The following is a 24,557-nucleotide window of genomic DNA, read 5'->3' as shown; positions in this document are numbered from 1 at the left end:
CCTCTCGTGACACTGGGATTAGCGTTCCTCTCATGCCCTCCTGCATCTCCAGCTAACCGGTTCTCAAATGACACATCAGTCTTCCAACCCAGCCACACAGGAGTCAGTGAAATCCATCCACAGGAGGAGCGGACCCTCCTCACACCGGGAAAGGATGGACTGCTCTGAGGTCAAGGGCACCATCCACTCCCCACATCGTGTGAAGCTGCTCAGAACCCCAGGATGCCCCGCAGGGGTCACCTGGCACAGCAGGCACAGCAAGGTCGCTAAGACTGCAGCACCTGAATTTGCCCAACTCCGGCTCTGGAGATGGAGAGAGAAAGGAAATAAAAGCCTGCTCGTCCTCCTCCCTGAACTGTGGGATGAAATACTTATTTTGGAAATAATGATTCCAGGTAGGAGGGCAGGGGAAAGCGGGGCCCGCAGAAAGCGGGTGTTTTATTCCAGAGTTTCTAAAAGGTGGGCGCTTCATGCTACCTCATTCTCCTACATGATCCTGGTCTACAAGAACCGTTTGTAGGAAACCAAATCCCCACAGTTTGAAGGCCCCCCAGAAAGACATGAGGGGAAAGGTTAGGGTTACAAAGCCCTGAAAGTGGAGAAATTGACACTCTGCACTTTGCATCGCGCTATTTATGGGAGGGGGAGGGGGTGGCCCTATCCATCTGCCAGTCAGCTGTCATGTGGTGCCAGCCTGCCTCTCGCAGAGTAAACAGATTTCAGCTGAGGTTCCAGATCAGGATAGGAACAAAGGCCTGACAATCTACTGGGGAAAAAAACTAGCCAAGAAAAAACCCTTACAGTGGAACCAGCTTGCTGGCTGTGGCCGGGCCATCCATCGACTGTTAAAGGAAGACATCACATTGGGGGACGTAGAGGATGAGGGGACCCTCGATGAGAAGGAAGGACAGAGCAGCGGCAGTGATGGGCTCAAGGGGACAGCCATCAGAAGGGCAATGCAGGACCAGGACGGTGCCCAGTGGCACACCTAGACTCTATAGCAACCACCCATCTGCCCAGGAACAGCAGCGCCCACCCTGAAGAGCTGCCTAGTGGCGAGCCTCATGCCATAGCTTTGGTTTTAAGAGCGATGTTGTCGTAAAAAGTAGAAGACGGTTGTAAGTTGCCTATTTTCCACACGGGGACACTCAGGTGAAATGACTTTAACGGAGAGCCAGAGAGGCAGCAGGGTGGCTGGAGGAGAGAGCCCCTCCGTTTACCACCTCTGGGCCTGGGCCCTGGCAGGCTTGGGCACAGCTCCATGCCAACCTGCTTCGACCTCATTAGTCTTTTCACCTTCCTTTGGCACTGGGTCTTCGATCCAGGGCATGCTTTACCTTTGCGACAGAATGTGCTGACCCACTGGCAGAGGACACATCAAGAGGAATTGCACTCAGAGCCAGAAATCTCCACACTCCCTGCCATCAAGATCCCGACTCCTAGCAACCCGATAGGGCAACAAGGTGGAACTACCTGCCCCTGCGGGTCTCCAAGGCTCAAACTCTTTAGGGGAGTAGAAAGCCTCATCTTTCTCCCAAGGAATGCCTGCTGGTTTCGAGCTGCAGACCCAACATCAACCCCCGGCAGCCTCCTGGAAGTCACATACACTCACCGTGGGGGGCATGGTATGATGCATGGTGGCATGATGCCTCTGCATGTACGAAGAAGCTGTCAGAAGTTGGTGGGGAAATGAAAATGAAATATAATGGAATTGTTCTAGGAACTTCCAAAGCCTTCCCACCCCGCCCTGGACAGGAAAGATAGACCGCCATCATGACAAGCAATTCACACCCCTCTCCTCACTTTATCGTCATCGAAAGCTCTCCCCACTGCAGGGCGAACTTCAGGGATCCCACGGGTGCCATCGAGGGATCTGGTTAACATGCAGCCTCTGGCTCAGGTCTGGGGTGGTACTTGAGGTCCGGCATTCCTTTTTTTCTTTTTAATGAATAGGGATGAATGCATATATCAAATCATTCCGTAGTTCTAGCACATCTGGCAGAATTGTACATTTGCTACCACAATCAGTTTCCAAAAATTCATTTTCTATATGGACCCCTAGATGTCATCACCCTTTCACACCACCACCACCTCTGCATCCCTGTCCCCCCAAAACCTTTCTTCTACTTGCTGACTCTATAGCAGCAGTTCTCAATCTGTGGGCCGTGACCCCTTTGGGGGTCGAACCCCTCTTTCACAGGGGTCACCGATTCATAACAGTAGCAAAATCACAGTTATGAAGTAGCAACGAAAATAATTTTATGGTTGGGGAGATCATCACAACATGAGGAACTGTATTAAAGGGTCATGGTATTAGGAAGGTTAAGGACCACTGCTCTATAGATTCGTCAGTCCTGGTTTTCACACAGACCCCCAAACATTAAAAAACCTGTACGGCAACTGCAAGAGGGTGACCCCAATGACATAACACTCCCGAGATACCTCCTAATATGGACACTCAAAAATCAAACAAAACCATACAACCACAAAATACATAAGATTTTGGAAGCCAGATCAGGTCCAGCATGCATCCTAGGGGGAATCTGCTAACAAGTTTTCACTGTTCAAGTCAGGCTTGTGCCTTTGACCTTCTATACTGGACTCACCAATGCACACGGCTTAGTGACCACTCTCCTGCTATCCCTCAACTGGGGAGAGCGGGGGTTCCGTGGACATTTATTTCCCGTGCAGCTCCACCAGTGTACCCTGGACTCCCACTGTCAGCCATGGCCTTCTGCGGGCCGGAGTCTCAGACTGGAGGCTCTGCTCCTAATCCCGCCTTTGACCCCCGGGTTCTGTGTGTCACAATCATCAGTGACTGGTGATGGTGTGCTCCTTCCATGTGGACTTAGCTGACAGCTCACATGGAGACAAGCCTTTAAGACCCCAGACCAGGGGTCCTCAAACTTTTTAAACAGGGGGTCAGTTCACTGTCCCTCAGACCCATTGGAGGGCCAGACTATAGTTTTTAAAAAAAAAACCTATGAACAAATTCCTATGCACACTGCACATATCTTATTTTGAAGTGAAAGAAAACAAATGGGGCAAAAACACCCAGCGGGCCAGATAAATGTCCTCGGCGGGCCGCATGTGGCCCGTGGGCGGTAGTTTGAGGATGCCTGCCCGAGACGCTGTTTGATCTGACAGCCAATTTCTTCCACATGCATTGCTACAGCTCTCATCTCCTCCGTGGTCTCCTCCTGGAGGTGAGTATCGGAGAAAGAACTAATGATTCTTAAGTTGGAGCTGGGATTTAGGGTGAGCCCCAAGCCCATTCCTGGATCTATGTTTGGTTTTTTGTTTTTTCTTTAGATTTATTCTTACTTGGGAATTAAACCAAATGTCATGTCATTGCATCGTTCAATCTCTTCAAGCAGAATTGTACCATTGCTTCCATAATCGGTTTCCAAACACCCTATTTCTTCCTGGGTACCTTGACATCATCTCCCTTTTATCACCAACACCCCCTCCACTGTACCCGCTTCCCAGCCCTCTTGTTCTACTTGTTAACCCTATAGGTTCATCAGTCCTGGGTTTCATTTACCAAAAACAGAAACTTATTTCACATCTTCAAGAGGGTAATCCCCCACTCCTTAGCCCCTCTGAGCTACACCCTGATATGAACAAACAAAAACAAAATACAGTAGAATGAGTGTCACAGGTTTGCCAACATATCATAGTACAACACGTAAGCCAGTGATGTAGCAAGGCCTCTTGTCTCCACCTACCAACAGCTCTCCAAAATTGGTACAGCTGTCTTCTGTGTCCTCAGACACCTTGTATTTTCTGGCTTAAGCCCTCAAGTTCTAGGTGCACCTGAGGTAGAGTCCACTTCACCCAGTGGCATCACTGCATGGGATCTCATTGGTGCGGCCTCTGGAGCATGCTGTGCACCTTGAAGATCGAGGATTCAGTGTTCCAATGCACCACGACACCCGACATGAGTCCCCAGGATGCAATCAGAAGTCCAGGTCAAGGTAGTCCATCTGGTACATGCCCCCAAAGGCCCTCCCCACCTAGTGTCCCCAAAAGCATTTTCAGTCATTCTTCCCCAGACCTGGATGTCAGTCCCTCCTCTTTTCCTGCCAACAGATATGCCACTGTGTTCCCCCAGATGTGTTTGCCCTGTTTGCCCTCTCCTGTGTCATTCTTCCCATCCCTCTGCTAGGGCTGTCTACCTGTCCAGGGGCACCTCGTCACAGATATACATGTCAGCCTTACACAGATATACATTATACACACACGCGTTTCCCCTCCCATGACCATTTGATGTCTGCTGACATGAGGCGCCCTCCAGCCTAGTAAATTTCTAAATACTTACCTACTCAAAATACTTGCCTGGATGGTTCCTTGGCACCTGTCAGGCTCTCTGCCAGGCTGTCTGGGCCCCCAGTCAATAGCCTGGATGCCCTATAAGCACAGGCTTGTGCCCATTTTGCTGCTCAATTCTACAACAGTGGGCTCATACAGGTCCTTTCCTTTTGTACTTGACTAATTGCACTCAGCATAAAGACTTACAGCTCCCTCCGTGTGTTGAGGTGTTTCTTGGATTCGTCGCTATTTTTAGGGCAGTGTAATATTCCATTGTGTGTATATACCAGAGTTTCTTTATCCAATTATCTACGGATGGAAATTTAGGTACTTCCAGCTTCTTGCTATTGTGGGCAGTGCTGCGATAAGCATGGGGTGCAAATGTCTGCTCAAGGTCTGCCTCCTATTTATTTCCTTTGGGTAGATGGCCAGTAATGGTATGCCTGGATCATACGGTATTTCAATTGTCCTCTGTTTGAGGTATGGCCATATCGCAGTGTACGTGTCTACAAGACCACCAGTAGCAAGTCCGGCATTTCTAATAAACCCCCAGGGTATGTCGGCCCTGCTGCTCCGAGGGCCATACTTTGATTAGCAAGGCCCTGGAGCACAGTTCGAAACACACTTCTGAGGATTGGAAGGAGCCCCTGGGTGCTACGACCGACTTGTTAAAGCCTTTCACTGCTATTGGCGAGGTTGGAAGTTGACATCTACTCAGAGGTGCCTTGGAAGAAAGACCTGGCGGTCTATTTCTGCAAACCATCCACTGAACACCCAAAGGAACACAGTTTCACTCTGACCCGGGTGGGGTCAACTCAATGGCAACTGGTTCTAAAGGACAATGGACCAGATGCAGACCTTGCCTACAGCGCTGTTCTGTGAACAGGGGTGACATGGCAGGGTCATTGGGGTGAGCCAGGTGGGTGAAAAGGCTCCTGGGGCATGCGCTGTGAAGTAACCCAGAAAAGGAGAAGAAGGGGGATTTACTCACGGGAGAAGCGGGCAAGTGGTCTGGCATTTTTGTCTCCAGCCTCGTTGGCAACTAGAAAACAAAAGAAGCAGAGGATGCAATTAAGAACAAGGCACGTCTCTCCACAGAATACAGCCGGCCTGCAGCTAATCCTCCTGACAGACAGTGCGACATGAAACCGTGTGTGAGCGTCCTTTTAAGGGGATGAAAAGCAGTGTCGCTCCTCTTTCTAGGCATCCGTCGCTGGTCTCAGATCATGTTGTTAGGACATTTGAATGAAGATGAAGACAGCATCCAGAATAGCTACTTTAGGTTACCCAGCGAAGTGCTTGGGAGAGGGGACACAGAAGATCAGGCATAAATCCGACTTGAACAGTTATAACTTTGTCAGTAGACTCCCCCAATGATGGGGGCTGGACCTGATCTGGCTTCCAAAATCTACTGTTTTGTTTTGTGTGTTTTTTTGTATTGGTTTGTTTGGTTTTTGTGTGTTCATATTAGGGTGTATCTCGGAGGTGTTATGTCTTTGGAGGTCACCCTCTTGAAGTTGTGATCTGTGCCTTTCTGCTTTTCAGGATATGAAACCAGGATTGATACACAGATAGAGACTTTGGTTTTGGGAGAAGGAGGGTACAGTGATGGTGGGGGGAGGCAAAAGGGAGACCATGTCAAGGAGTCCATGTACAAAAAGAATGTTTGGAAACTGATAGTGATAGCAATTGTACAATTCTATTTGATGTGATTGAAATATGGAATGATATATGTATTAAATCCCAAGTAATAATAAATTTTTAAAGAATATCTACTTTAATATGCCAATAGGATTTACCTAAAATACATCCAATTCATCAAACCTACTGCCACTGACTCTACCCAACTCACAATGACCCTACAGGACTGTTTCCTCGGGGCTCTAAGACCATAATTCTTTAAGGAGCTGGTACCCTCTACTTTCTCTCATGAAGCTGGTAGGTTTGAACTGTCAACCTTGAGGTTAGCAGCCTAGCACTTAACCCACAATACTACAGGGCTCCTTCCAAACTCACTACCATCGAGCCAATACTGACTCGCACTGACCCTCTGTGGGTTTCTAAGACTTTAATTGTTTACAGGAGTAGAAAACCCAGTTTTTCTCTCAAGATGCTGGTGGTGGTTTCAAACTACCAACCATGTAGGTCTCAGCCCAACGCCAAATCACTGCATCATCAGAATTCCTACAGGACTCCTTAATAAGAGGCATATGGGTTTGACTTCTAAGCACCTATACACCTTATTCGCCAACAAATAAATGAATCACAATTAATCTTTTTTTTTTCCTACTCTATAGAAACAAAAACAACCCATCATCTTTGAATCAATTCTGATGCACAACAACCTTATCTGGAGTTTCTGAGACTGTAAATTTTAACATAAGCAGACAGTCTCATCTTTCTCCCACAGAGAGGCTAGTGGATTTGAACCATTGCCCTTGCCATTAGGAGTCCAATGCTTACCCACCAGGGCTTTGACTTTTATAGATAATTGGATTTGTTAACACATTTACATTGGATGTTAACAAACAGGTGAGTTCAAGAAAATTATCCAGAGAAGCATCTTATCCTCAGAGCTTCTCAGCATTGAGATTTATCATCTTCTAAAATACTTCTAAATGTAATCTATCATCGTGTAAAGGAAGCTGGTAGCACTGAGAAACAGGTATTGGGCTGTTAACCTCAAGGTTGGTGAATCAAACCCCTAGCAGCTCTGAGGGAGAAAGATGGGGTTATCTGCTCCTGTAAAGATTCACAGCCTCAGAAACCCTAAATAGCAATTCTACTCTGTCCTATAGAGAGTTGCTAAGGTGGTGTAGTGGCTATGCATTGAGCTGCTAACCTCAAGGTCGGAAGTTCAAAGCCACCAGCTGTTCCATGGGAGAAAGGTGAGGCTCTCTACTCCCAAAAAGAGTTACATTCTTGGAAACTCACAGGGCAGGTGGACCCTGCCCTACAGAGCCGCCATGAGTCAGAATTGACTCAATAGCAGTGAAGCTGAGGCAAGAGTCAGAGTCAACTCTATGGGTTTGCTTTGGGATGATTTTCAAAGCCATCTTGATGAGTCAAAAGAGAGACCCACTCTTAAGAGGAGTCGCAAGTTTAACTCACTTTAAACTTTTAAAGCTCATGGCAAGTGTGCCTTCCTAAGCACATTGGTTTTGTGGGTGCAGCAAGCAGAGATGCGTGGCGTCTACTGAATGAACCCCCAAAGGAGTCACCTGGAGAGGCCTGGTCCTTTCAGTTTAAGGAAAACAAGCTGAACACCTGCAGAAGAAAGACTGATCAAGTGGTCATCAGTGTGTAAGGAACTGCAGCGGCCAGATAAAACAAATCCCTGAAATGATCATTACCTGGGGGCATGACGGGGAGGAAGGGAATGGGGATACAAGAAGGAAGACAGCATTCCAAAGTTCACTGTGATGATTCACAACTCATATGATAGAACTACTGCGTTGTATGATGCACTCATGATAGCTCAATAAAACTCATTTTAAGCTATATATATGTGTATGTGTGTATATATGTATGTATGTATGTATGTATGTATGCATGTATGTATGTATGTATGTATATGCATGCCAAGGGGCTCAAACAGGTAAGAAAATACATATCACTACTTCAGAAACACATCTCATTCTGCAGAGACTGAAGAGTCCAAAGAAACTCCCTTCACCATTTCAAAAAGGCAAACGTTTTAAAATTCACCACATCTGGGCAGCTTAAAAACAGAAACAAAACGAACACGTCTGGTCTGGGTCTCTCTCTGTTTTCCACTCACTGGCACAGAGTGGCAAACACTCTCCCTCTGTGTAAGGCCAACAAGACTCATGCAAAGCAACCAGCAGGGGGAGCCAGTATTGCACACGGCTCCCAGGATCTCCAACAGTACATTTCAAAAGAATGAAAAAAAGAAGGGAGACAGAGAGGAAGGTACACAAGACCGGTTATTTTAAAACTCACAGTGACCCCATAGGACAGGGTAGAACCACCCATGTGGGCTTCCAAGGCTGTAGCTCTTCAGGGGCATTAAAAGCCTCATCGTTCTCCCAAGGAGCAGCTAGTGGTTTCAAACCACTGACTTTCGGTTCGCAGCCCAACGTACCGTGCACTGCAGCACCAGAGCTCCCCAAGAATGACTGTACTCTGTGCCAACAGGATTTTAAAACAAACCCCGGAAGCTAGAGTCCTCATATAAGACCACCTGTCTTATGTCAATGTCAGAGTGTAACCACGCACCAGAGAGTTCTTCTGAAACAACTCTGAAATGTTTGTAGAACCACCTCATGAACATCAATTATCTGCACTGCTATTCCTGCCTCTGAACAGAGCTACGTCTAAATTCCCTCCAGACAGCTACTCTCTCGGTTGGAATCTTTCCCCACAATTTCACATGTTCATGCAGACATTACCTCAGCCAAGTACAAACGACAGCATTTGTATGAGCACTCACGACACTGTCTCCACAGTTGTCTGAGAACCAAAGAAAACCAAACACAAGGCCCTGGTCAGAGAGAGGCAACTAACCCCCTCTGGCCCTTATGCTCCTGTGGCCCTGGTTTCCTCTTTACATACCACTGACCTCTAAAGAGAGAATTGGAGCAAGTTGGGGGTTTGTTGGTTGGGGGATTCTTCCCCAAAATATTTGCTTCAGAAAGTGACTGGCTTCTTTTAAAACAGTTATAAGAATATTTGTAATCACTGAGAACACCAGCACTCCCTAAAGACTGTATTTGGCAGATTCTCATTTTCCTGGTGATAAAAATGAGCAATTTGATGTCGTTGCTTAACAGGAATTGATGCTGCTTCCTCCGACATTGCTGCAGCCTGAGATGCTCCCTGCAGAACCTTCCAGAAGTGGGGTTATGCCAGAGTCACCCTGTTCTTCTTCATCATCACAGTAAATATTTAGGATATGTGTGTATGCATATGTATACATAATGTATGTGTTAAGATACATCTGTGGGTTATAACGTTTCCAAACCCCAAAGACAAATGCTTGGAAAGATTGGATTTATAAAAATACCGATTATAAAGACAATAACAGTGAAAATTTTACAAAAAGAAGAGGTATTTGACTTACATCAGAACCAACAAGAGTCCCCATATAAGACCACCTGTCTTATGTAAATGTCAGAGTGTAACTATGTTTCATTGATTTCTTCAGTGGCTGGTTTCGTTAGACCTTATTCCAAAGAGTCTCTGGATGGATTTGAACCACCAACCTTTCAGTCAGCAACCAAGCACCTTAACCATTTGTACCATGTAGGGATTGACCATGTACATGAGAGGGCTTCAAAAGTGAATGGAAAATAAAAAATACAATGAAAAAATAATCTCACTATAAGATGCTAGAATGACTCCCCTCTCCAGGGATTTGTCTACATCTGTGGCCAATGGCTTACAGTCCTGGCTGTACATTTGCTTTACCTTGGGAACTTGAAAAAAATCCAGATGCCTAGGCCACGCCCCAGACCAATTACATAAGGCTTTTGGGGTGAGACCCAGGCATCAGTACTTTTTATAGTCCTCGGGTGATTCTTTTTGTAAAATAGTTTTATTGGCATACACTTCACATATCATATAATCATTCAATCATATGAAGAAGAATTGTGCAATCAATTCCAGAACCTTTTCCTCTCATACTCATTATTGCTGGCTCTCCATTTCCCCACATCTTCCCCTGCCGTGCGCCTAAGTAATGATTAGCCCACTTACTTCCTCTATAGGCTTGCCTATCCAGGATTTCATCCACAGGGCAGCGTAAAAACTCAAACCGGAAGCAAAGAGAACCGGCAATGACGAAACAAAACATAGAAAACCCTCAGTCAAAAGAAATCAGGAAATATTAAAACCGAAACAACTTCGAATGGTTCAAAAGGGAGATCCTATAATGTATTACATTTTTACCCAACTACATTTGCCATATCCACTTTGCAACGCTCTCTGTCTGGTGGCTAGGCCCTTCCATCCCTGAACTATATTCAGAGGAGATTCGCCAGAGCCTGAGTTCATGTGGGGACCCTCAAAACAGATTGTGGGCTTCCACTGTCGTCCAGAGCCTTCTGCAAACCAGGTGCTCACAATACAAACTCTCATACCATTCCCTCCTTCGGATTTGGATTTTATTGTTTGTAATCCTTGGCTCACACAGGCGGGTTTGCTTCTTCCATGTGAACTTAGTTGAGGCCTCACTCTGATGGCTGCTTGTCTGAAGACAAGCCTTTAAGAGCCCAGTGTTCTTTCGGACAGTCAGGCACCATCTGGTTTCTTCACCACACTTTCTTCAGTGTGCTGCACCCACATGTCCAGTGAGCTCGTCATGATGGCGAGTGTCAAGTAGAGTCCTGCCATCAGAACTAGCTGTTCTGAGATTGGGGCTAGAATTAAGTGTGATTCCCAAGTATATGCACAATGCTATGGTGTCTATGTCTCTGGTCCACTTTGCAAACATCATTACCCTTTTATGATCAAGAACGTTACAAAGCATCCCCTTCCCAGGTAACACGAATGTGCAGTTAATGTTGAGGACCACTAATTAACGACGTGACTTCACCCAAATGTACCAAAGCAATAGCCAAGGAAAAAAAGAAGGCTCAGATTCATTAAAAATACTTGCCCCGATTCAGTTTGTCTTTTCAACACACTGTTGTCTGGTCATTAAAATCCTGAACAGACATGACTCTTCTTTAAGAAAACTTCAACACTTGAGATTACATACATGACAGTGGGGCTCAGTTCATGGGCAACTCTTCACAATGGAATGGGCTCTTCATACAAAGGTTTACCTTGCACTACTTCTAATTTTTAACACATATGTATGGATCGTGCCTGGAAGCGCCTGGGTTTTGCAAACAAGGGACATGCTCAGCTCCTAGGCAAGAGGCTCAAGGCTCCAGCCCACCCAGAGAGAGGTCCCATGAAAGAAAGTTCTAGTGATCTACTTCTCAGCGATCAGCCACTGAAAACTGTGAAGTCCAGTTGTAAGCGACACACATGGGGTTGACCACCATGAGTCAACACAATAGCAACTGGCTGGTGGTGGTTGCTGTTGTTCTTTTTCATACACAAGCAAGCTAAGGAGCTGGGCTGTGCCTCGATCTCTGTGTTTATGAAACTAAGAAGTGGCTTTACGGTGAAGGAGGAGGAGAAACTGTTTCCTGGATCCTGTGCCAGACCCCCTGAGCCACGGGGAAAGGAATCGATTGTTGGGAAACCACTCGGGCACACAAAGTTGGAGAAGCTGCCTTCGAAAGGAAGTGCTCCACTGGCCTGCCAGCTGAGTGTTTCATCCTTGCCAAGACTGCAGAAACACGTCCTCCAGACTCGGCCCAGTGGCCGGCGCAAGGGAGGCAGGTGGGCTGGGGTGCTAGCATGGACTGATGAGTGAAGCTGGCTCAGCTGCGCGGCTGGAGCTCCAATCAACACAGTCCACCCGACCAGCGCGGGGGAGAGCGAGGGGCTGGCAAGGGGGCCGGTGAGAGTTGTAATCAGTTGTGAGAGAGGCCGAGGCAGGTGCACGGGCTTTGTGGCCAAAACAAGCAAGGCAAACACCACCACCCTTATTTTGAAAGCCCTGGCACCTGGGGGAGCATAAACTCAGCTGAGGGTGCCGGGTGCCAGAGCAAACACACCAGTGAGCAAGCCGGCCCGGGCTCGTAACCTACGAGGAAACCTGCCAGACCTCCTTCCTGGCTGCTGCTTTCCCTGTCAACTCTGGGTCCAGAGCAGGGATCCTCTCCAGGTGAGAGCCTTTGGGAAGCCTGGTGGCTGGAATTCCAAGTGCCCAGCCTCCCAGAGAAGAGAGTGCTGAATGAGGTTCTGGGCACCTTCCCTAGACAGCGCAGAGCTGCTCACAGGTATTTGACCTCTCCTCACCTTGCCTTCAGCTTACCACAACCTGAACAACATGGGATGGAAAACTGAAGGGAAAGAGACTTGGTCCAAAACCCTCGTTGACCATGCTTGCTTAGATGCTGTGGCAGTTACATAATCTCCTGCCAACTTGAGCCAGGGGGTAGAGTCTAGCCTGTCAATCAGGTCAAAGCCAATGAAGCCTCTGTGTGAGCATGACCTTCTCCTGAGGATTCTGTGAACTTCTGTCTTCCTCCCTGGAGGCAGGGCACACACTCTCTCTGCTTCACATTCTGTTGACAGGCTACATGAAGCTATGCTGATGGCAGATAGAGCCCTAGAGCTGGAAGGGAGCTACCTGGAGAGCCATGCCAGTGCTGAGATGCTTCCACAAGAGTCTTCACCCACTGGCCTGTGATCTTCCTGCATTCAGCACCATTGCATGTGCTGTGTGAATCTGAAGAGGAATTTATAGACTAGTATTGGACATATGGGCTAATATCAGACTTATGGACTTGATCTGGACTGGACTGGGAGATGTTTTCTCAATATTATACACATAAGAGTGTACCTATGAATTTGTTTCTCTAGTCTACCCGGACTAACACACTAGCCATGTCTACCCAACTCTGATGGAAGCTCCCAACTCCCCCACATTCTGTGCTGCCTTCCCCTCCCCTGCTCTGCTTCTCCCCCTGCACTGCTCACCTTCTCCAATGCCCCGATGCTGTGTTCACTGATTAGATTGACTGCCTCACGCCTCCCAGTGGAACATACGCCTAAATTCCCAGCCTGTGAAAAAGACAGCTGTGTCCTGGGTTCCCGAACGCCTGGCTCTCAATATTCATGGACTGGATGAAGGATCAGCATGGACGTTCAGAAGGGCTAGGCCAGGAGTTAGCAGTGTCCTCTTGCAAGTCCAGGTCACCCGGGCTCCACAGTCTCGGTCCTTCCTGTGTTGGCTCTCTGCCTCCCACAAAAGGGTGGAGGGTAGGAGCCCCACTCCCGAGGGGAGTGCACTACAGAAATCTGGGCTTCTCTTGTACTCGGATGGCTCCCGTGAGCCCCACATGCCAGCCAGCCCCCTGAGGATGGGCGAGGTTACAGGCCACCTAGCACAAGCCTAGGGGATGGTCAGTAGAGAGAGGCCCTGAGGATAGGAGCCAGTGTGAGGATGGCACAGGGCCAGGCGGTGCTTCACACTGCTGTTTGAGGGGTCACTGTGGGTTTGAGGGCACCTCACAATGCAGTGCACGATCCAGACTGTGAGAGGTGCTGCTCATTCAGTTCCCAATTTACCGTCAAAGCAACACTCTAAGGTGACAGCTATTTCCTATTTTGCTGATCTGGAAACTGAGTCTCCATTGCCAGAGAGGGAAACCACAAGGAAGTGGCATGGCTGGGCACTGCACCCAGGATCACATGATCACCTTATTCCAGGGCGGGTGTTCTGAGGCCCTGTACCACCCCATCACAGGGTTTCTCCCCTCCCGGCCATCGAGTCAATGCGGACTCAGAGCGACCACACAGGACAGGGTAGAACTGCCCCCTGTGTGTTTCCCAGACTGTAACTCTGCATGGAAGTAGAAAAGTCCTGTCTTTCTCCCGAGAACCGGCTTGTGGTTTCGAACTGCTGACCTTTCGGTTAGCAACCCCATGGGTGAACACTACGCCCCTAGGACTCCTAGCACATTGTCAGCGTACAAACATCACACCCAGCACTACTTGCTGAGCGCACACCTGGTGGGGGAACCCCTTGCCGCCCCTCACTTAACCTCACATGAGAGGCACCACAGGGGGAAGCACCTGCACCCCTGCCCTCACAGCTGTGCACCCCAGTTAGAACCTGCGCCCCTGCAACATAGAGGCATCACCACCGCCGCCACCAGGCTGTTCCTTTCTTCGGAAATGCTCCAATATTGCCTCATTATACCTCCTGGGCCAATCGGGCTGTCAAATCAACTCTGAATCAGGCTGTTACACAAAAGAAAGCCCACACCAAGTGATGACTCATCCGGCCTGATCATCGGAGAGGGCGGGGATGGAGGACCACCACGCCCTTCTCCCCCCCCCCCCCCCCCCCCCCCCCCGAGGACCAGGCAAATGCTAACACAGGGCAAGGCTAGCCTGCCCTGGCTCAACCCAGCCCCGCCAGCTCAGGGCAGGAGGAAACAGCAGGAAAACTCAGTCAGCCTTTGCCAACCCAAGAAGACAGCCTGAAAGCTGCTTTTCCTACTCCTGGTTTTTAATTGGTATGATTTGGAGTTACATAGACCTGCTCCTCTCTCTGTCCTCCTTTGTCTGGTTTGCATATGCCTGCTTGCATATAACTACGGCCCCCTTCTCTCCACAGTTGCCAGGGGAGCACAGGGCTGGCCGGGTGTGGTTTCGGGGGGGTCTTTGTGCATGGCGTCGCTATAGCAGCTAACAACAACAACAGCTTCCTCTCACAAAAGCCATTGTGTTTGCTGTGTTGCTCTCTGGACCAAATTCCTTGGGGACTAGAGTGTACTTCTTTCCGCCAGCGCCCTGCTCCTTTCCCCTCATCCTGCCTCTTTCCAAGTTGCAGGTTACTCCCAGGAACTCTCCACAGCTCTCTGTGTCTCAGACCAAACCACCCATTCACCTATGCTGAGTATTCGCGAAGCCTCCCCACCCCCAGGAACGGTTCTGTATGGAACTGTTAGGTAGGAATGTCTAAAGCATGGCCCTCAGGTGAGGCCCAGACAGTTTCCTAACATCATACATTCCAAGAAGCATCATATAAACTACCACCTGGTCCAGCTACCTGGCCCTGACCTGGAGTAATGAGAGGCCTAGCTTGGAGAAAGTCACATTACAATGTGACATGATCCCAACTCGTATTGAGGGTCTTTACACATGTACACACTCACACACATGCACATTCACACACCATACCCATACACGTTCACACATGCACATATACACTGAATCTCTCTCACACACACACACAGTCTCACACCACCATACCCATACACATTCACATATACTCACACACACACACACACATATTCACAGTATACCCATATACACTCACATAAACCATCACACCTATATACACTCACACCATACCATACACACTAACACATGCACAACATACCCTCACACACATACACTCACACAACACCCTTATACATATATGCACATACATACTCATACACATATACCAACCTTATACATACACACACACATGCACATATACACTCATACACATACATCAACCGATACACACACTCACACACACCACACCATACCATACACACACCCTGACACACATACAACACTCAGGCACAGTCACTCATGCACATACACACACACCTTCCAAACAGCTTACTCCTAGGCTGCCAGCATGGGTATGTCCAGCAGCATAAATCATGGCATAATTACCAGAAGGATGCAAGCTAGCAGATCAAAATGCGCCAGATAACAAATCCAGGTCACAGGAAACCACGCCTTTGGGCACCAAAATGAGATTCCCAGTAGACTGAGTTCCCCAGGCCTGGCCCACACCTTCTCCCATGGGTTCCTTCCTGCCTGGCACAGGGCCTCCATGACCCAGCCCCCTCCCTGCCTCCACTCACCTCCTCCACACCAATTCAAGAGACTATGTCATGTCCCTCCTATAACCTTTCAGTGTGTCACACAGCCCCTCCCGCGTCTGACCTCAGACTCTTCTCATCCACTCGTTACCGAGGCTCTGACCACACTGGCAGCCTTGCTCTCTCCCAAGCCTGCCAAACGGATCCCCTCCCACAGCCGGGTCTCCTGCTTGTCCTCCTCAGAATGCTATGCTACTGGCAGGAAGGATCATGTGGGCACCAGCAGGAACTGGTACTTGGCAGGCGCAGGTCTAGGTGTTTTTATCTGCTGGCTCATACAAACCTCGTGAGGCCTCTGGAAGACAGTGCTGCTGGACCTGGGCACAGGGAGTTTCAGTTAACTGCCAAAAGCCACTGAGCTGGTGAATGGCAAGCCAAACTCACATCTAGGCAGCCTGGCTCCAGGGGTCTTGCTCTTAACCAATAAGCTACCATGCCCTTACAGTTCCAAATACCTCAGGGATCCCAAGGGGTCCATGCCTTGCTCTGGTCTTTTATAGAATTATAAGTGAGCTGCAAAAAGTTAGTGGGAAATGAAATCAAAAGATGATGGAATTGGCAGGGGGGCAAAGAGGGCCCAGTTCTGGTCCCTGGGATGGGAAGCTGACCTAATTATCACACGCCACTGTCACAGAAAGACCACATGTAGCTGGCTCCACCAAACAGAAAAGCATTCTCTCGTCGTTTACAGGGCTAGATGTCTAAATTCAGGGTGCGAGTACTAGGGGAAACGCTCGGTGCCAGCCCCGGGGAAGGCTCGGTGCCAGCCTAGGTGCCAGCTCCTTGCATCGTGCCCACCTTGCGTCTGTACTGCACTCAATAGTCTAGCCGTAGTCGTGGCAACCCCGCCAAACGACCGGCTGATGCAGACAGACTGCGTGCAACTCGAGCGTGGGGGTTGGCCGGTCTTGCCCTCCTGCTGGGTACAAATCGAGCCGTGTTAGAAGCAGGACGGGGATGTCACCATCCTGCATGCTGAACCTCTGCAATCCAGGAGACAGGGGCTGTGACACAAGAAGCAACAGAGACGCAGAGGGAGCAGCGGCCGCAGCGGCAAGAGCAAGAGAAAAAGCAGTGGCCCTGCCAGCACACCAAGCAAGTAAGCTGAGTGCCTTCGACCAGGAGGTTCCCTTGTGGAGTGCGGTGCTCCCAGGCATTTAATTGATCGAGTTGGGTTTGCTGCCCCATGGAGATAGGGAAGCAGGCCTTCAGGCTGAGACTGCCTTAGGAATGGAGTGCCATTGGGGCATTCATGGGCACTGCCAAGTGAGCTTCGTGGCATTGCCTCAGCAGAGTAGAGGCAAATGGGCCAAAAGTCTCAGTGGCTGGGGACCAGAGAGGGGCATACCTGTGGGCACATCTGGGAAGAGGCTGGAAGAACTGTATCCTGAGCATTTCTGATGCATAATTGTAACCGTTAACTTCCCTCATAAACCCATAATCATGGGTATTGCCCATGGGTCCTGTGTAGCCACTGAAATGCACTCCCAAGCCTAGCAGAAGGTAGAGCATCATGGGAGGGAGAGTTGGTGTCAGAAGTGGGGCAGAAAGTTGGAAGGTGGCACATGTCTGAGCTCTGCCTCACAGGAAGCAGCCGTAGGCTAATTCCAAGTTTGCTTCTCTCTCCCCTTGTGACGTCCCGAAGAGGTTACATATGGGCCCAACGAGGACATTCTTGCAATCTCTCTAATTAGGACAAATACAGAGTCATCCTTCTGTCAAACAGGACGCAACCGAAGCAAAAACAAACTAACCCCGTTGACACTTTATACTTTGGGAGGGAAGAAAGCACAAAGCAGCTGCCAGATGAGGAAGCTTCCAGAAGTTCATGGGAAAAGGGAATGAAAAGATGTTGGAATTTTGTCCCTGAGCTCTTGGAAGCCCCTCTCTAATCGGACCGGGAAGAAAGCCGCATGCAATGCGGCATGCACTGACTGAGACAGGGGCAGACCAGCGAGGAGGGCTCCCGGGACCCTGGCCACCTAGCTGCACTTCAGGGGTCAGCCTTCCCACTTTCTTTAGGTCTCAAACGATGCAATCATCTGTTTGTAAACTAAAAAGACAGGAAGCTTTTAGGGCAATCAAATCATAACCTGTTCTCAAGTAAAGCTGTTTACTCATCCCACACAGGGGACCTGGCTGGGTGTGCCAAACCTGCACAGCACCCCCAAAGGCACATTCCAAGTCGATAATGCAAAGAGGGTCAGGCAGTCCAGGCTTCAGGGACCCCCTTATAGACCTCCAAGGGATGTGCACTTTGTTTTTTCTCTTCATCCCTCTTTGTAGTTTTTACCCAGGTTCACCTTTTTCTTCGAAGTCTTCAGCACATTCTCTCTCTCCTCTCTCTCTCTCTCTCTCTCTCTCTCTCTCTCTCTCTCTCTCTCTCTCTCTCTCTCTCTCTCTCTCTCTCTCACACACACACACACACACACACACAAGTTTTCATTTTCTCTCTCGCAAGCTGTCCTGCGAATGAGCGTGCAGTCTAACAGCTAAGGGCCCTGGTAAGTGCTACGGCAGACAAATCCAGGTCATCCTCCAAGAGAGTGACACGGTGGGGTTGCCTGCTTTCGACTGGGAATCAGAATAAGACTCTCTGAAGACATTCCATTCACACTCACAATGCGATTTCAAAGATAGACGGCGTCAGCATCTCCAAGCAGTACAACAGTCTTTTCATGAGCTGCGGCACACAGCCCTGCAAAATTGGACCTCACTGGAAAGACCAAAGACGTGCCATTTCATTGGTCTGTCTGTCTGTCCATCCATCTGTTTACTCACTTGGGGCAGCTGATGTCAGTAAAGCTTTGCTTTGAGCGCTGTCTTCTGTCGTGCAATCGTGGATGTTACGTCCACTGGCACTGAACACTGGCAGAGCAGTGAGCACGGCATTCTGGATTTAGAATGAAGTCCAGCTTGTGTCTGCATGGGTTTAGCTCCTTCTATGTTGTTGGCTGCTGTGGGTCTGTGTCCACCTCATGTATAACTGAACAAGACACCGCCTGCTCTTGCTCCATCACCATGACCACGGGCATGTTCAAGTCCACTGCTGAGGCCACCATCGACTTTGAATGCCTTCCAACACAGAGGCCTCATGTTCCTCACTGGGCCAGCCAGGATTCTGCTGCGGTACCCAGGGCTTTCACTGGCTAGTTGTCAGACACGTCCAGGTGAAACCGCCGGCCCTTTCTCCCAGATCTGTCTTAGTCTGGAAGTTCCACGACGATCTGTGAGCCTGCTGATGTGTGCAATATGTAGGACATTCCTCCCAGCCCCGAGCGCCATATAAGCCCCACAGTCTGACAAAGGGCCAGAGAGGGGTCAGCAACCCCTGCCCTGGCGACACAGCAGCGTTGCTCTCAGAGAGGTGGAAGGAGCAGAGGCAGGAGGAAACCCTCACGTTGTGAAAGAGTCTGCTAACTCACCTAGCACAGAGCACTCCAAGGTTGTACTCCCCTCGACACACACATGTGACCCCTTGATTGAGCTTCAGGGTTGGTCATTTAAAATAACAGAACAGGAAGTGTGCTGGGTACATGAAGAGAGATAAAGCCAGGCAGGAAGATGGAGAGGGCATGGGGTGCGACTTCAATGGGATGATCAGGTGGGGCCCCTGAGGAGAGGAGCTTTCAATAGAGACTCAAGTGGAATGAGACAACGGGGTACAGGGTACCCAGAGAAAAGACAGTTGGCTGAGGAAGTGGCACGTGCACAGAGTAAGCAGGCACCACTGTGGTGGTGAGAGCCGTAGACCTTTCCCCTCGATGCCCCATGTTCTAGGCACAGCAAGCACAGCTACCACGTGTGGACGGGCCAAAGCCAGGTGCCTTCATTCTCTACCACTGCTGTAACAGAGGAGCAGCTTTCAGGGACACACATGTATTTTCACAGGTCAGGAGGCCGGGAGTACAAGTTCAGGGCACCAACCCTGGTTTCAGGCTCTCTCTGTGGGAAGATCTCCATTTCTTTCAGCTTCTAGAGACACAGAATTCCTCAGTGTCCTTGCTAATCTTGATGAACACACGCTGCAGAACACCAGGAAGCTAACTTCTGTTTGGGGAAATGTGGTGTCATTCTCCCAGGTGGCACCCAAAGATCCTCACCTCCCAGGATTCGCACCTTGTGACAGACGTACCGTGCACAGTGAATCAGAAGTGACCCTCATGACCAACAGGAGACTACTGATGTGGTGGGAGACTTCCAAGACTGTCACTCCCAACTGGCTCTCTCTTGAGTCCTGTGTGCTGGGGGGAACCAGCAGGCAGGACTGGGAGGACATGCAAGCAGCCCTGTGGAGACGTTTGCATGGTAGAGAACTGACCTCCCAGCAAAAGCCAGCAGCAATTTCCCATTCCTGTGAGTGAGCCACCTCTCAAAATTGGTCCTCCAGCCTTCAGATCCAAGGCAGCCTTGGGGGAAACACTGAGCAGGTTAAAATGCTCCCACATTTCTCGCCCACAGAAACAGAGTGAAGTCATAAAGGTTTGTTGCTGGTATGAGCCAGTAAACCTCAGTCAAGTTCTCCAGACAAGCCTGGAGAGGCAGCTGTGCAGAGGGAGCAATGTGAGATAGGCTTGGAGAAGCAGGGGACATGGGGAACACTCAGATGGTCATAGCACAAGGTACTCAGAAGGACAAGGCAAAGGGAGGCCACTCCTGGGTCCTGGAAGTCCTTGGGTGTCCTTCCAAGGGGCCTGGTCTCTTTAGAGGTAGGAATAATTCCTATCTTATAAATGAGGAAACTGGATCTCTACACACACAGACTAAAAAAAAAGGTGGGGGGGGGGGTCTAAGGGTACACAGCTAGTAAGTAATTCAGCCCCAAGTCAAACTCATTGCCATCAAGTTGACTCTGATTCATAGGGACCCTGTAGGACAGGGCAGAACCATCCCTGTGGGTTTCTGAGACTGTAAATCTTTAGGGGACTGGAAAGCCTCATCTTACTCCCATGGACCGGATGGTGGTTTCAAACTGCTGGCCTTATGGTTAACACCCCAACACATAACTCACTATGCCACAGTCATGAAATTCTGATGTAGGATGGATGAACAGAGCCGTGCTACCTCCAATGCCTGGTGTCTGCTCCACAGCTCCTAATTTCAAGGCCACAGAATCCCCAGACCCAGCTCCTCAGTCTAATGCTCCTGCTCCACTGGCTGGGTAGAGCAAGGTTAGGTGTGAGCACCCCCATGTAGGGGGCTACCCAGGGGTACCCTTCTGCCAGGCAAGAACACCTTGCAGCCTGTACAGCTCTTCCTTTCTGACCCCTGGCTCCCCTGGGCCTCCCACAGCCTGGCAACAGTGACGCCACTGTGCATCCCCGGGTGAGCAGATCTTGTCCCAGGAGGCTCCCCCTGGTCCCCTGAAGGGGAAGCAGAGGCAGCATTCCAAGGCAGCTTAGAATGAACTCCTGAGACAGCAGCGAAAGCTGGCGCCAGTTGCCGGGATATGTTTCCAGCTGAGCCCACCGCGCCAACACCAGGCCTCTGCTGGCTGCTCTTCCACTAGAGCAGGGGGCACATGGGGTCTTGAAGCCTGCAACAAGAAGGCCCTGGAGAAAGGAAAGAAATGCCCATCCACAGAGCTGCCCCTCGGTAGGAGCTCCAGAGTCTGTGTACTGGAGTCCTTGGGAGCTACCAACAGTTAAGGTGCCCGACTACTAATGAAGCAGTTAGTAGTTCAAGCCCACCCAGAGGTGCCTCAGAAGAAAGGCCTGGCAATCTACCTCAGGAAAGCCACCGGGAGCACTCTTATTAAAGCGCAGCTTGCAGCTGACAGTGGGGTGGCCATGAGGGGTCCTATCGTTACCACCACCCTGTGACACAGGCACTGCTCTCCTCTTATTCAAGGAGCCCTGGTGGCATCGTGGTTATGCATTGGGCTGCTAACCACAAGGTCAGCAGTTCAAAACCACCGGCCATTTCCAAGGGAGAAAGACAAGGTGTTCTGCTCCTGGATGTGAAGAGCTACAATCCTGGAAATCTGCAAGGGTACTTCGATCCTATCCTCTAGGGCGACTATGAGTCGGCGTCAACTCGACACCAGTGATTGATGCTCTTTTTCACCATGAGGAAACCAATGGCCAAAGCCCGAGTAACGTACCCAAGGGTATGGACAGATGTAAAGAGCACACGTCCCATCATTGGCTCTGCAGATTTTTATAGCTGTTGAGACAACTCACCACTAGAAACTCACCTGAGAGGCGGCAACCGTTTCTAATGTTCACAGAGACACACATGCGTCAGGGATGATTCTATAAGACTATCCCACTAGGCTGGTCAGTGGTGACTCTACCCCATGTCTAGCTGGCTCCAAAGCCCTGCTCTTTCCTCCAATAGCAACACCTTCCTTAGGAGAGTTCAAGTATTTCCACACTGAATTCTTTCTATAGCAGAAATGAAGCCCAGACTGACAGGCCACTCCAACTGGAAAAGATGCTGGCAACTGATACTCTACCGTCAAGCCTTCTCTTTGGATCGGTTCAATCCAAAGCCGAGAAAGGGGAACTGAGACACTCAGAGTCAACCAGGTCGGTGTGGCACCATTGGGCACGCATCCTGCTCAATAGAAAGCAGGCCCAGCCCTGACAGACCACTGCTGGGGCCACACCCACTGACCACGGAGGGGGTGGGGGGTGGGGCTGGATTGCTATGGGTGTGTCCTGGGCTATCTCATGCAGCTGAATCACTTCTAAGCAAACACACCAGAGCTGCTCTGGCTGCAGTAGGGGTGAGAGCCTACAGCTCAACACCCCCTCCTCCTCAGCACCTGCTGAGACCCTCCCTGAACCCTAGATTCCCTGGTCTGCCTGGAGAAGGAGAGGAAGTCGAAACAGCAAGGCCACCAGGACCCCAGGCAGTGGGAAGCGTGGCTCACCAAATAGGAAACAGATGCTCTCGATCCCAAGTCCCGAGAACCTGTTGGGTTAACCAGGCTCAGGTGCCCACTCAACCCAACCAGCTTTCGCCAAAGGGCTTCCCAAGGCTCCTTCCTATGGCCCCGGCAGTGAGGGCCCCGGGGAGGGTGGGTGGGGAGAAGGGTTGTGAGCTGGGGAGAGGGCTGTAAATCAGGGTTCCCCGAATGCCATGCTGTCCCCATGTTTCAGAGAGAGGTTGACACACTGAGGAAGTGAAGGCACCGACCCTTTGGTGGGAGTGGGAAGCTCCCAAGCCAGTTGACTTAGAATCACAGGGAAGGATAGAAGGGGCTGGTAACCAGGAAAAGGAGGCATGTGCACTGTATAAAATGTGGGGCCTCGACTTTCCCACAGATGCAAAGCACTGGGCACTGCCGGTACAGGAGTCCGTGGTTGGTACAATTAATTAACCCACTCAGCTGCTAAGGGAAGAGGATGGAAAGTCAAGGCCATAGAGGAGTGCTTTGAAGAAAGGTCTGGCCATCGTCTTCCCAAAACTCAGCCAAGGAGAACCTCGTGGGTTGCAGTCCAGCTCTGACACACGTGGGGCCACCATGGGTCAGGATCGACTCAATGGCAGCTGGTTTCTTTTCTCTCTCTCTGTCTGTCTCCTTCATCACTGTCGTTTTATCCCCAGGATCAGTGAACTATGGCGTGGGGCAAATCCAGTCATTGCTTACATTTTTCAATGAAACTTTATTAGATCGCAGCCACGCCCATGTAGTAGCATACTAACTGCTCTCATGCCAGTTGACACCCTAAGGCCACCTCTCATTCTCTTTCTGGCTCATCACCACTAGACTGTAAGCTCTTCCAGGGCAGGTAGTGTGTGTTCGTATCTCTGCACCCGCAAGCACAGGATCCGGCACCTGTCAGGTGCTCTCTGTTGGTTAAGTGAATAAACTGGTCTAGAACATAACTCTTCGGTGGAAGAGTCATACTATCAAGTACAATCACTAATTACTGTTATTCCCCAATTACTGAAGTCTCTTGGCCTCAGCACAGTTCGCTATGGCTTTGTGAAGCCAGGAATTGTGGGTAGAGGATCCCAAAAGCAGTGGCCTTCACATGATACATCTTTGAAGACCAGGCTTCAAGACAAAGTGTGGTGCAGGGATGACCAGAGAATGCAGGGGGTGGCAGGGGATGTGCACTGAATGAGCGTAGTCCTTAATCCTCCCTACAGGAGAGCAGAACATCCCGCCATCGCCTGTCAGTCCCAGGGAGGAAAACAGTTGCTAAGTGGCAGCTTCCAGGCCCTCCCAAGTGACTCTCGGTGTAGTCAGCATCCACCTTGAAGGGAAGGCTCAGTCTCTGCGCAAGCCCCGTAAAACCATGGTGACAGGCCCTTAGGGGCAACTCGGTTCTGTCTGGGCCCCAGCCAGGGTGACAGGAGCCAAGGGAGTATCGGCACAGGAGGAAATCCGAGCTCTTAATTTGCTGCTTCTTGAAAGATGCCAATTAAAATGATGTGCCTCTCTGAAGCTGCCTATCCAGCTCTGATCCTGTGACCCTGCCTTGGGAACAGCTCTTTCCCAAGCCTCCGAGGCCAAGCCTCTTTTCTGAACAACAGGTCCCAACCATTCTCCGAACCCCAGAGCCCACTGTCAAGCCTACAGAGTGGAACAGAACTGCCTCCTGGGATTCTTTATGGAGGCAGTTAGCCTAGCTTGGCTCTCTCCCTCGAGAACGGCTGACGAGTTCCAACTGCCAGCCTTCTGGTGAGCAGTTGGCACTCTAACCATTGTGCCACTGGGTGCCTTTTCAGCATGCCCAAGTTAGGCTAAAATCCAGTGGGGCCCTGGCGACTTCTACACCCTCATAGCACCCTCTGGGCACTGAAGCTCAGGGAGGC

The 24,557-nt window shown here is 50.0% G+C and overlaps 1 protein-coding gene across 1 annotated transcript in view; it reads right to left on the bottom strand.

Moving 5' to 3' along the window:
- The window catches only part of PDE1C (phosphodiesterase 1C), a 537,043-nt gene that overhangs the window by 446,177 nt on the left and 66,309 nt on the right, over window positions 1-24,557 (bottom strand). Inside the window, exon 2 of the mRNA XM_075557555.1 lies at window positions 5,303-5,353. Within this exon, the coding sequence (XP_075413670.1) occupies window positions 5,303-5,353 (51 nt within the window). The remainder of the gene's footprint in view (window positions 1-5,302; window positions 5,354-24,557) is intronic.

Source organism: Tenrec ecaudatus, chromosome 9 (assembly GCF_050624435.1).
Source record: "Tenrec ecaudatus isolate mTenEca1 chromosome 9, mTenEca1.hap1, whole genome shotgun sequence".
Classification (NCBI taxonomy): Eukaryota; Metazoa; Chordata; class Mammalia; order Afrosoricida; family Tenrecidae; genus Tenrec; species Tenrec ecaudatus.
This window is presented reverse-complemented; position numbering and strand designations above follow the sequence as displayed.